This window comes from Pelophylax lessonae (genome assembly GCF_965119305.1).
Source record: "Pelophylax lessonae genome assembly, chromosome: 2".
Lineage (NCBI taxonomy): Eukaryota > Metazoa > Chordata > Amphibia > Anura > Ranidae > Pelophylax > Pelophylax lessonae.
The window spans coordinates 209,246,129-209,259,008 of record NC_138769.1 but is presented as its reverse complement, the minus strand read 5'-3'; the positions used below and the strand labels follow the sequence as shown (position 1 = coordinate 209,259,008).

The following is a 12,880-nucleotide window of genomic DNA, read 5'->3' as shown; positions in this document are numbered from 1 at the left end:
CAATCTGTTCACTGTGCCCAGAAAGGAGGGCAAGGTGCGTCCGATTCTGGACTTGAAAGCTCTGAACCGCTTTGTGCGGGTTCGCAAGTTCCGCATGGAATCCCTGCGCTCAGTGGTGGCTGCCCTGCGCCCGGGGGAATTCATGGCCTCCATCGATCTGAAGGATGCGTACCTACACATCCCCGTTTTCGAGGGTCACCAGAGGTACCTTCGATTCGCCATTGCGGAGGATCACTACCAATTCGTGGCGTTACCTTTCGGTCTCGCTTCGGCTCCGCGGGTTTTTACCAAAGTGCTGGCGCCGGTTCTGGCCCTGTTGCGAACACAGGACATTGCTGTCTTGGGGTATCTGGACGATATCCTGATAAGGTCAAACGCCAGTCAGAGCCTGGTGACCGACCTGTCCACCACGATGCGGACACTGCAGGAGTTCGGTTGGACTATAAACATTCCGAAGTCGACTCTGTGTCCTTCGGTTCGTCTTCCCTACCTGAGAATGATTCTGGACTCTGTCCAAGTGAAGGTCTTCCTGCGGAAGACAAGCTTCGGACTCTTCAGGACGAGGTCAGGTCCCTCAGGACCAATCAATACTCGTCTCTCCGGACATGCATAAGATGTCTAGGTTTAATGGTCTCGTCTTTCGAGGCGATCCCCTTTGCCCAGTTCCACACGCGGGGTCTCCAAGCGGAGATTCTTGCCGCGTGGGACGAGCAGCCGCAATCCCTGGATCTGCGGATCTCGTTGAGCCACAGCACCAGAAGGGATCTTCTGTGGTGGCTCCGGTCCCCGGCGGTGTCGGGGGGCAAGTCTTTTCGTCCATTGTCTTGGACGGTGCTCACCACGGATGCCAGCCTGTCGGGCTGGGGTGGTGTTTTGGGCGTTCTGTCCGCCCAGGGTACTTGGTCGGGGGAGGAGTCCTCCCTTCCGATGAACATTCTGGAATTGAGGGCGATGAAGCTTTGCCTTCTGAGATGGATGGACCGGCTTCTGGGCCGTCCGGTTCGGGTTCAGACGGACAATGCCACCGCGGTGGCCTACATCAACCACCAAGAGGGCACCAGGAGTGCCCGAGCGGCTCGGGAAGTAGCCGACATTGTCTTGGGCCGAAACGCACGTCCCGGCGATAACGGCAGTTCACATTCCGGGGGTGGAGAACTGGCAGGCGGATTATCTGAGTCGCCAGACCCTGGACCAGGGAGAATGGTCCCTTCACCCGGATGTTTTCCAGATGTTGTGCGCGAAGTGGGGTTCCCCGGATGTGGACCTGTTCGCGTCTCGTCTGAACAACAAGGTGGAAAGGTTCGTGGCAAGGACGCGCGATCCTCGGGCAGACGCCTCAGACGCGTTAGTGGCGCCCTGGCATCAGTATCGTCTGTATGCCTTTCCACCGATTCAACTACTGTCCAGGCTTCTTCGCAGGTTAGCCTCGGAACCGCACACGGTGATTCTGGTGGCACCGGACTGGCCTCGCCGGTCTTTGTACGCAGACCTTGTAAATCTGGCAGTCGACGATCCGTGGCGTCTGCCGCTTCGAGAAGACCTCCTGTCTCAAGGGCCGATATTCCATCCTGCTTTACAGTCGCTGGCTTTAACGGCCTGGCTGTTGAAAGCCAGGTCCTGAAGGATAGGGGTCTCTCCCCTGAGGTCATTCCCACTTTGATCAAGGCTAGAAAAGCCTCTTCGGGAAAGATTTACTACCGTACTTGGAAAGCGTATTTTGCTTGGTGTGAGTCCAGGGGGTATTCCCCTCGCTCATACTCGGTGTCGAGAGTGTTGGCTTTCCTTCAAATGGGAGTGGACCAGCATTTGGCGTTGGCCACGATTAAGGGTCAGGTTTCTGCGCTGGCCATTCTATTTCAACGCCCTGTGGCGTCTAATTCATTGGTTAGCACCTTTGTTCAGGTGGTGCGACATTTGGCCCCTCCTAGGAGGGAACCTTTACCTCCATGGGACTTGAACTTGGTTCTGTCCGTGTTGCAACAGGCTCCCTTTGAAAAGATCAGGGAGATCTCGTTGACTCTGTTATCCAAGAAGGTTGCCTTCTTGGTGGCGATCACTTCGGCTCGCAGGGTGTCGGAGCTTGCGGCTTTGTCCTGCAACTCTCCCTACCTGGTGATCCACAAGGATAAGGTGGTCCTGCGACCTAACCCATCTTTTCTTCCGAAAAGGATCTCGGAATTTCACCTGAATGAAGACATTGTCTTGCCTTCGCTCTGCGCAAAGCCTAAGCATCCGAAGGAGGTTGCCTTGCATTCCTTGGATGTTGTCCGGGCGATCAGGGTTTACCTGTCATCCACTAAATCTTTTCGCAAGTCAGATTCCCTCTTTGTTCTTCCTGAGGGACCTCGGAAGGGCATGGTGGCGTCGGCTGCGACCATCGCCAAATGGATCAGACAGATCATTGAACAAGCCTATGCCTTGAAGGGGAAGGTTCCCCCCTTCCCTGTGAATGTGCACTCTACCAGATCTTTGAGTACGTCTTGGGCTTACCGTCATCAGGCTTCTGTGGCCCAGGTGTGTAGGGCGGCAACTTGGTCGTCCGTTCACACCTTCTCCAAATTCTATAAGGTGGATGTTCAGGCATCGGCTGATGCCTCCTTTTGCCGTAAAGTTCTCAGTGCGGCAGTTTCTTAGGGACCCTTGTTTTGTGGGCCCTTGGTTATGGGGGTGTTTTGCCCCTGGGTTACTTGTTTTTCCTGGGTTGTTGCTCCTGTTGAGCACATTTTCCTGTTGCCCAGTTGGTTCTCTTACTGTGGTAAGGTTCCTTTCTCTGATGTGGGTACTGCGTTGCCTTTCTGCGGTTGCGTCTCCCACCCCTCATGTCTACACTGCTTTGGGACGTCCCATTGGTGAGGACTTGGAAGGGGGCGGCGACTGTCGGAGGACGTAAGAGAAAACTGAATTTTTGTAAAATCTTACCGTAAAATTCCTTTCTCTGAGTCCTCCGACAGTCGCCGCCCCCCGCCCCTCTTTTTGGGGGTTTTTTGTGTACTCTTACTGCTATGCTACCAAACTGAGTCGGGAATGCTGGTGCAGGGAGGTATTGACTGAGGGGACAGCCCCTAGGGGTGTGTCTATGCTAAAAGCTTTTGTATTAACAATTCTTGTTGCCTAGCTACTCCTACAGAGCAAAGGTCAATACCCATTGGTGAGGACTTGGAAGGGGGCGGCGACTGTCGGAGGACTCAGAGAAAGGAATTTTACGGTAAGATTTTACAAAAATTCAATTTTTCCCTTCCGCTGGAGCAAATTGGATCATGCTTTGTTTGGGGTTTTTTTTGCCTTTCTCTGGATCAACTGTGGTGTGTGCGTGCATGCTTTTTTTTGTTGTTGTTTTTCTGTCTATGTTGGTTTAACTAAATGGACTTGTCTTTTTTCAACCAGGTTAACTGTGTAACTATGTAACCTACTGTGACATGAATTGTCTTGGTGGGCAACCCCACTCTTAGGCCAGGCAGACACGGTTGGAATCCTGGTGAACTGGCCAGTTTAATTAATTTGGGTACAACCAGCTATAGCCGCTTGCAATAACGGTCTTCTCCCAGCAGGGACGGTTCCCAAACCCCCCCCCCAGACAATTGCTCGGCAGGAATGAAATTTGCATTGCACCGTCTATGGGCTACCTTGGTCTTTTACTTCCCATTCCTGTGTGCTTGTAGACTGGCTGGTCTGCTATTGTGGGCCTGTTTCTTTGTTTCTACTGGACCTGTTTTCCTGGTGGCTGTCCATTGTTCCTTTAGTTGATCATATATTGTTAGTCTATTTGTTCCTTATCAGGGCATTGCCTGTTATACTACTTTTGGTGGTGTTTTAGCTCACAGCACCTTGCTGGTGTGAATACACTTTCTTTGAATGGATTGTTTCCCCTTGGTGGTGATCTCTTCTGCCCTAGTCTGAGCATCAGGTTTATCATCTGTGAACTCCCATAGTCATTGGCAAACACTCTGTCTTAAAGGGGACTTAACCTTATTTGGTTCAGTTTCAGGTGCTGGCCTTTTGGTAATCCTGGGTTACAGAAGGTTCCTAGTCCTGTTTTGGATCTGTCAGTAGCTGTTACCTTCCCCCCAGTTGGACTGCTTTTGACTGTTTTTGAATTCCTCTGTCTGTTGATAGACTATGGAGTAATGTTTGTTTGTACTTGTAAACTCTTCTTCAAATCCATTGAGGGGCACAGGCCCAGTAGGTTTTTTTTTTTTTTTTGCCAGGCCTTATGCTTTTTCATAAAACTGAAGCATGAACGACAGAGGGCTTAAGATTGTTTTGTTTGCTCTTGTCCCAACCTCCTGTAAATAGTAGTATAACACAACAGTTTCTGAATTTCTGTGTCCCTCAGTGGACTGGTAGAAAAAAAATTAATGGTAAGTTCAAAAATCCTGTTTTTCAGCATATACCAATGGCACTAAGTGTGCAATTTTAATACTAATGTGATTTATTTTCCCTGAAAGGTTTTCTTTACAGGATAAGTGCACTTTAAAACAAATCAGTTCTCCTTTTTGCCCCCTTACATAATTTATCCCACCATCCCCTCCTACCTCAATTCCTGTGGAAGTTTAGCCAAATATAAAGTTATAAAAAAGTATATCTTTAGCTTATAGTGAACATTGTTTCTAAATTTAGTACTTTAAACTATTTTCTTTTTCATTTTCAGAGAGAAATGCGGGGTAGTATCACTTTCAAGATTGTTCCTAGTTACCGTACTCAGTCTTCATCCTGTGAGGTAATAACTTCATACATAAGCCCATCTTTTCCTCTTGTATCCTGGTGCTAATCACTTGCTAATGGCTGACTTTTCTGCTTCTTGGGAAGTTGTTTCTGCCTGTGCTTGTAGATCATGCACACCAATTTTACAACAAAGATAACGGAACCGTCAATGCCTCACTCCTTTCCAACGCTTATTCCTGGGAATATAGTTTGTCATAATGTAACATCATTTCCTAATAGATTTTTAGACCACAACGTAGTCATTTTAAGAATAAGCAGTAGTATGGTGGTAGTATTTTCACAACTGAATCTGCATATGCGGACTGGAAAGAATACATTACAGAATGTTTTCTATTTTAATAAAAGCAAATGCAGCAATCAATTCGATGTCAGCTTTTACTACAGTAAACTGAAATGCTATTGGTGACTTCTCTTTGCTTGTTGAATAAGCACACGTTTTTGTGCATTCATGAAATAAAAGCTACTATTTGAAATTTCCTTTGGTATCTTTCATAGCAGAAACGACCAGTGAACTGATTTTTCTTGGAACTTGATTTTAGCTTTCTCTTGGATGTTTGTTAGATTCTTACACAAATCTGTATAATAAGTGTATGTGATCGGTCTAATGTACCATTCGTTTTGTAAGCCGAATCAATATTAAGGCTGTTTATTCACTTGGAACCTCAGTGTCATGAATGGCGGCTGGTAAAGTTTATCGACATGGTTATCCGCTGAGTCTATAAAAAAAGCTTCCTCCATTTAAAACACGGATCCAGCATGACCTATTCTACTGAACGCAGCATATTACTTGGGGGTAAAGTTATGAACATTTTAGAAGTTTTGGGTGAGGGCCAGAGAGAATCTCCCACCTGCTTAATATCTCGAGGACTTTGGTGACCAGATCATAGCACCCAAGTTCTCAGGTCTACCCACTTATTGTGGCCATTACAGATGGTCGGTCTTCGACAGAATCTAGTCACCTGAGTTCTTACAAGGAGTTTCACCTCTAAACGGCTTAATAATGCGTTAAAGTGGATGTAAACCCCATTCATGAAATCTGACCTGGGCACATATATATGTAGTGTTTACCTATCTCTCTCCAAAGCCCTAAGTCCCGTGTCTTTCTGCTGCTCCGTCCCTCTGTTATCAGCATGAAAACTTGTGACAAGCTCTCCAACACAGGAGATAAAAGCAGCTGAAAATTTGTGTTGGGGAAGGGACTTCGAGACAGACAAGCAGAGAGCCGGTCAATTCACAGCACAGCTCTGCAAGTTTCTTCTTTCCTCTACCTATGTGGAGGGGGGGAGGGTGTGCCTTTCCTCCAATCAGCTTACACACCATGTATGCCAAGACTCCGCACCCAGTGCTGAAACAGGAAGAAAAATTAGTAAAACGATGTGCACTTTCTAAAGAATATAGAAAGTTGAAGACAGCAGATATACATGTAAAACTTATGTAGGAAGATATGTCTCATCTGTGTGTCATCTGAGGCTGTTCACTTCACTGGGTATATGTGAGGGTTTACATCCACTTTAAGTGAAATTTTAATTCCATTTAGGCAATATAGTGTCTATTTCAAGTGATAAGCTATACCACGCTATATTTTTTTTTCACAGATAAAACTGTTTAGGTTTTATTCATTGTTAAGTATTTATTTTGTATTTATTGGATAGCGTAGGCAGTTGCTTTGCGTAAATGTGTTGACCTGCTTATCCTCAAAGTAAAGATGCTTGTTTAGGCATCAGAGGATTCCCAGTTGAAATCAATGGAAACAGCAGCTCTGTCTGGAAGGCACAAGTAGAGTTTGAAATGGGTCACAGGAGGATCTTGACGGCTCTGGATCTTTATACTTGTGCAGCAGCACTTAAGGAGAATTGTTGACCTCTAAAACTGACCTCTAAAGCACTCAGCATCTTGTGCGCTGTTTGCTTGGGGAAAGTGTGCTGCTGCTTGGTCTTAGGCTGACTTCTGCAGGAGATGGCCTCAAACTGGCTTCTTTAGTTGGAATCATTAAGTAGCTGACTCTTGCTGAAGTTAGTCTCATTTACGGTGCCTTGCAAAAGTATTTACCCCCCTTGAATTTTTACCTATTTTGTTACATTACAGCTTTAAGTTCGATGTTTTGTTAATCTGAATTTTATGTGATGGATCAGAACACAATAGTCTAAGTTGGTGAAGTAAAATGAGAAAAATGCATACATAAAACAATTTTTTATAAATAGAAAACAGAAAATTGACATGTGCATATGTATTCACCCCCTTTGTTATAAAGCCCATAAAAAGCTCTGGTGCAACCAATTAACTTCAGAAGTCACATAATTAGTGAAATGATGTCCACCTGTGTGCAATCTAAGTGTCACTTGATCTGTCATTACATATACACACCTTTTTTTTGAAAGGCCCCAGAGGCTGCAACACCTAAGCAGGAGGCACTACTAACCAAACACTGCCATGAAGACCAAGGAACTCTCCAAACAAGTAAGGGACAATGTTGTTGAGAAGTACAAGTCAGGGTTAGATTATAAAAAAATATCCAAATCTTTGATCATCCCCAGGAGCACCATCAAATCTATCATAACCAAATGGAAAGAACATGGCACAACAGCAAACCTGCCAAGAGATGGTCGTCCACCAAAACTCACAGACCAGGCAAGGAGGGCATTAATCAGAGAGGCAGCACAGAGTCCTAAGGTAACCCTGGAGGAGCTGCAGAGTTCCACAGCATAGACTGGAGTATCTTTACATAGGATGACAATAAGCCATACGCTCCATACGAGTTAGGCTTTATGGCAGAGTGGCCAGAAGAAAGCCATTACTTTCAGCAAAAAACAAAATGGCACATTTTGAGTTTGCGAAAAGGCACGTGGGAGTCTCCCAAAATGTATGGAGGAAGGTGCTCTGGTCTGATGAGACTAAAACTGAACTTTCGGCCATCAAAGAAAACGCTATGTATGGCGCAAACCCATTACATCACATCACCCAAAGAACACCATCCCCACAGTGAAACATGGTGGTGGCAGCATCATGCTGTGGGAATGTTTTTCAGCAGCCGGGACTGGGAAACTGGTCAGAGTTGAGGGAAAGATGGATGGTGCTAAATACAGGGATATTCTTGAGCAAAAACTCGGTGCGTGATTTGAGGCTAGGACCGAGGTTCACCTTCAAGCAGGACAATGACCCCAAAAACACTGCTAAAGCAACACTTGAGTGGTTTAAAGGGAAACATGTAAATGTGTTGGAATGGCCTAGTCTAAGCCCAGACCTCAATCCAATAGAAACTCTGTGGTCAGACTTAAAGATTGCAGTTCACTAGCGCAAACCATCCCACTTAAAGGACCTGGAGCAGTTTTGCAACGAGCAATGTTCAAAAATCCCAGTGGTAAGATGTAGCAAGCTCATATGGTGCTTTACCACTGCATGGAACCGAACGGTTCGGCTCGCTTTTACGCTTTTCCACCGCATGGTACGGTGTTGGAACGCTTCGGTACGGTAGGGTACGGCGGTGCTTTTCCATTACATGGAACCGAAAGGTACGGCTCGCTTAAACAGTACCACCTCGGTTGTGGTTCCAAGAGGGCCATACCGATACAATATCCCACAATCCTTTGCATGCAGCCTGGACTGTTTGTCACTACTAGCCACTGATTGGTCAGAGAATCATTGTTATCCCACCCACTTACTACTTTAGTGGAAAAGCAAACCGTATCGAACCGTTCCAACACCATACCATGCGGTACCATGCAGTGGAAAACCAAACCGAGCCAAGCAGGGCCGAGTGGAGCCGAGCCGGTACTTGCAGTGGAAAAGTGCCAATAGAGACTTATCCAAAGCGACTTGGAGCTGTGATTGCTGCAAAAGGTGACTCTACAAAGTATTGACTTTAGGGGGGTGAATAGTTATGCACATTGACTTTCTGTTATTTTGTCCTGTTTGCTTCACAATAAAAAAAATCAAAGTTGTGGGTGTGTTCTGTAAAGTAAATTATGCAAATTCTCAAACAATCCATGTTAATTCCAGGTTGTGAGGCAACAAAATAAGAAAAATGCCAAGGGGGGTGAACACTTTTGCAAGGCACTGTATGTAGCACACATTGACATTTTACATCCCCTCTCCCAGGCACTTCGGCAACACTTTACAAACAGCTACACCGCCCATTAGGGGTCTGTTGTATAAATACTAGAGCTAAGAAATCTAGAGTAAAGCAAAATAGCTCCCCATAGCAGTCAGGTTCCATTGGGGGGAGATTTACTAAAACTGGTGCACACAGAATCTGGGGCAGCTGTGCATAGTAATCGGCTTCTAACATCCGCTTGTTTAGTTAAGCTTTGACATTAACCACTTTACCACTAGAGGATTTTGCTGTCTTACGTCTGGGCCACTTTTTGCGATTCGGCGCTGTGCGACTTTAACGGACAATTGCGGTCGTGCGACGCTGTACCCAAACAAAATTTACGTCCTTTTTTTCCCACAAACAGAGCTTTCTTTTGGTGGTATTTGATCACCTGTGCGATTTTTACTTTTTGCGCTATAAACAAAAAAAGAGCATTTATTTTGAAAAGATAATATTTTTAACATTTTTTGATATGAAATTCCCCCCAAAAAAATGTAAAAATCTAAAAAAAAATTTTACATTTTTGGCCAATTTGTTTTCTGCTACCTATGTTTGTTAAAAAAAATCACTAAGTGTATTTTGATTGGTTTGCGCAAAAGTTATTGTGTTTACTAACTAAGGGAAAGATTTTTGTCATTTTTGGTGTTTTTTTTTTTTTTTTAACGAGTAATGGCGGCGATCTGCGATTTTTTTTTTTTTTTTTTTTTTTGCGGGACTGCGACATTGCGGCGGACAGATCAGACCCTTGACTGACATTTTTGACACTTTTGGGGGTACCAATGACATTACTGCAGTAATCAGTGCTATATATATGCACTGTTACTGTAAAAATGACACTGGCAGGGAAGGGGTTCATTTTATTGGAGAGGGAGGGGTTAATGTATGCCTGGTGCTTACTGACGTGTGTGGGGGGAGGTGGCTGAACACTGCGATCTGTCACTCCCTGTCACTTAGGAGATCCGCCCGCTCTGTTTACACAGGCGGGCGGATCTCCAAACTAGATTCCCCGACGATCGGGGGAAGAGCAGCGGCGATCGCCGCTGCTCCTCCCCTGGCCCGACTCCCGCTGTGACTGAAAACAGCGGGAGCGCCGCCTACAGGGGGAGGAGTCTAGCGACGTAGTACTACGTCGCTAGATGATAACGAGCCACGTTGCTGCAGTAGCAGCAACGTCAGCAGACGTTATGTGGTTAAGCCTGGGTTCACACTGAGGCCGGTTTGAAATTGTGCGAGATCAGCTCAACTCCCACGATTTCAAACTGGCATTTTTAGTCCGACTTTGAGGGCGATTTCACAGACATCTGTACTGGTTCCTGCACAGATATCTATTGAAATTGCCAAATATAGTGCATCTCACAGATTCGGACGGTGCCGCTGCCGGCAATTGGCTCCAAATTGACATGTCAAATCGGACCAATGTGAACGTGGGTTTAAACTTAGAATCTGATTGGTTACTATGCACCGCCGCACTAGATTCTGTGTGCACCAGGTTTAGTAAATAACCCCCTCATGTTTCTTTTCACAATGAATGAAAGATTAAACACCATTGGTGCCTATGGGCAGTGACTTCACTTTTCTCCATGTTTCATTACTCTAGTCTAGATGATGTGCACTTCTCAATAGTAAGTACACTTTAGCTACAGGTGACTGATTCTCTACAAAATGTTACACAGATGTCAAAGCCATCACCCTTCTGACAACCAGCTTGATCATTATGGCCCTCTGGTTAATTTGGCCATTAATAATGAATTGGCTTATGGCATAGTGAATATTTAAAACTCTGGAAGCATTCATATTGTTATGTCATGTAACTATTGCCTTCAAAAGGTTGTTAGAAATAGTACAGACAGATAAATGTTTTCTTTCCTAAGGATTGGTTTTGGTTGCTTGGTAAAATGGATGTTTTACAACAGATCTGTATAATTTTCTCTACGTCTCTGTGAAAAGCAAATGCATTTTCAGCTGTACTGTTGAGTGGCAAATAGAACATGGAGTATGTGCTGCTGTCTGGACCATGAGCTCCACTAGGTGGAGATTTTGGAAACTGCAGTTACTGCTGCTTAATTTTTTCTATAATGCACCAAAATTCATAGTGTAGAGAATCTTCTTATTGTTGATGCCTTGGTAATTTTACACTATTGTGACAGTAAAATGTGTTAATAAAACTTGTGTCTTATTTCAGAGAGATTCCCCCTCTACATCCAGACAGTCCCCAGCTAATGGTCATAGCAGCATTAACAATTCTGTTTCGGTAAGACCAGCAATTGCATATACTCACAAAAAAAAGGTGAAAGGAGTTTTGTTCACTACTAGTTTTGTAACGGCATCTTGTTTTCTTAAATTCAGAGATAAGCATTGCCATTCTAACACAGCTGAAATTTTGTTTGGGGATTTTTTTCTATATATTATTTTTGTTTAGTTTTTTCATTCAGTTATCTGTAAATTTATTTTTCAGATTTTTTTTTTTTTTTTTATTTGAAATGTTTAATCTTTTTTTTTTTTTTTAACAAAAACATTTACCCTTGGTGTTCCCACCAACCACAGTCAATGGAGGCAGCCATTTCATGCGCTGACGATATTGCAAGTATGTCTAGTGGATCAATAATGCAGAAAAGTCCCACAGCACTTCTTTTGTAATTAGCATTCACAGGAGGTGTGCTCTCTACAGCTTGGGTCAGCTTCTAATCCTCACTACATTGCGCAAGGGAGAAAGCAACAGCACCAGTAGAATCCTGCCAGCAGTTCAAACAGTCATGCAGAGTTAGATACCGTTTTTTTGTAATTACATCAATGCCATTGTTTTCTTCCTTGCATTATTTATTACAGATGGGTTTTTTTTCCTAGTAGATTGATAGGCTGTTCAATTTGTTCAATAAGCCCACATAAAAGGCTGTTTTCACTATGTGCTGATGATGAATACACTTAAAAAAATATATATATGGACATCTGTCTTTAACCTGAATTTAGTTTCCGCTATCTGAGTTAATGAATTGGTGTGCCCTCTGCTGCTGTGTTCCTTGCACATATTCTGCAAAACATAAGCCTGGCCTGTTACGTTTAGCTCTCCTTACTCCCTTCTGTGCTACTGGGGTTAATATAAAAGAAGGAAAAACAGGAGTTCAGTAGCTACTTTAACTGCTCTTCAAATTCTTCTCTGGAACATCTTTAACACAAATTGCTTGCTATACGATGCACTTAAAGCTGCTTCTGCAGACACAGCTTTTTCAATAAAATTGCAGATATAGTGAATGTATCCATTGTTAACTGCCAATTAGCCTGTTTACTTTTTTGACTTAACAGTTGCAGTACATTTTTTTTTTTTTGTCAGAAGAGCAGCACATTAAAAAAATATTCCATGAATAAAATCCATGGATCCTCACATCCCAAGATATTTAATGATATATTCTTACCAGTATGTCTGAGGCACTTTCCTTCAGTTAAGCTCCAGAGGAAAGCTTGGTAGAGATGTAAGCTGCTGTAGCTTACAGACTAGACACTTCCTAGGAAATCATGTACTGCACGGATTTTGTAGCAATAGTCATGCTATAGGGTTTTAGATAAATATTATGAACGTGCATTTTAGCATTCCACTGACATGAATCTGAATGTCCTAGTATGATATGCACAGTTAAACAGACCATTGATGCTGCTTCCGGTTCAGTCTGCATACATGCTTGCAGTCCTATACATGTATCCTGAGTGTCACACTTGATATTATTTTGCTAATGCATTTGTGTTGAAGATGGCGAGTATTTTTTTTGTTTTTAACGCCTCATTTGTGTGCTTTAAACGTTTTATGCTTCAGCTAAAATTCTTGAGCTTGGTTCTGTTTTCTAAACAATTACATGTTTGTTGGCTACAAGTTACAAGTTATCCTAAAAAAATAATTGTGATCTATAAAGACAACAAATGTTGCCAATCCGTAAGATGAAAATGTCTTCTTCTGGGTTGACTTTATTCTGCAGGACATACCGTCAACTACACAGTCAAAAGGACGGCAGGTGAATAGAATTTCTTTATATAATATGTTGCTGTTAGTTTACTATTAAATCCCATTTCCTTGTTTTC

The 12,880-nt window shown here is 43.8% G+C and overlaps 1 protein-coding gene across 12 annotated transcripts in view; it reads left to right on the top strand.

Annotated features, from left to right (window-relative positions):
• Positions 1–12,880, top strand: part of CASK (calcium/calmodulin dependent serine protein kinase) — a 651,701-nt gene that overhangs the window by 568,724 nt on the left and 70,097 nt on the right. For 6 of the 12 annotated variants that reach the window (XM_082246669.1, XM_082246673.1, XM_082246670.1 and 3 more), the window contains 3 exons: positions 4,649–4,717; positions 10,995–11,063; positions 12,778–12,813. In XM_082246669.1, the coding sequence (XP_082102795.1) occupies positions 4,649–4,717; positions 10,995–11,063; positions 12,778–12,813 (174 nt within the window). The remainder of the gene's footprint in view (positions 1–4,648; positions 4,718–10,994; positions 11,064–12,777; positions 12,814–12,880) is intronic. The other 6 variants (XM_082246666.1, XM_082246671.1, XM_082246676.1 and 3 more) reach the window with 3 other exon arrangements.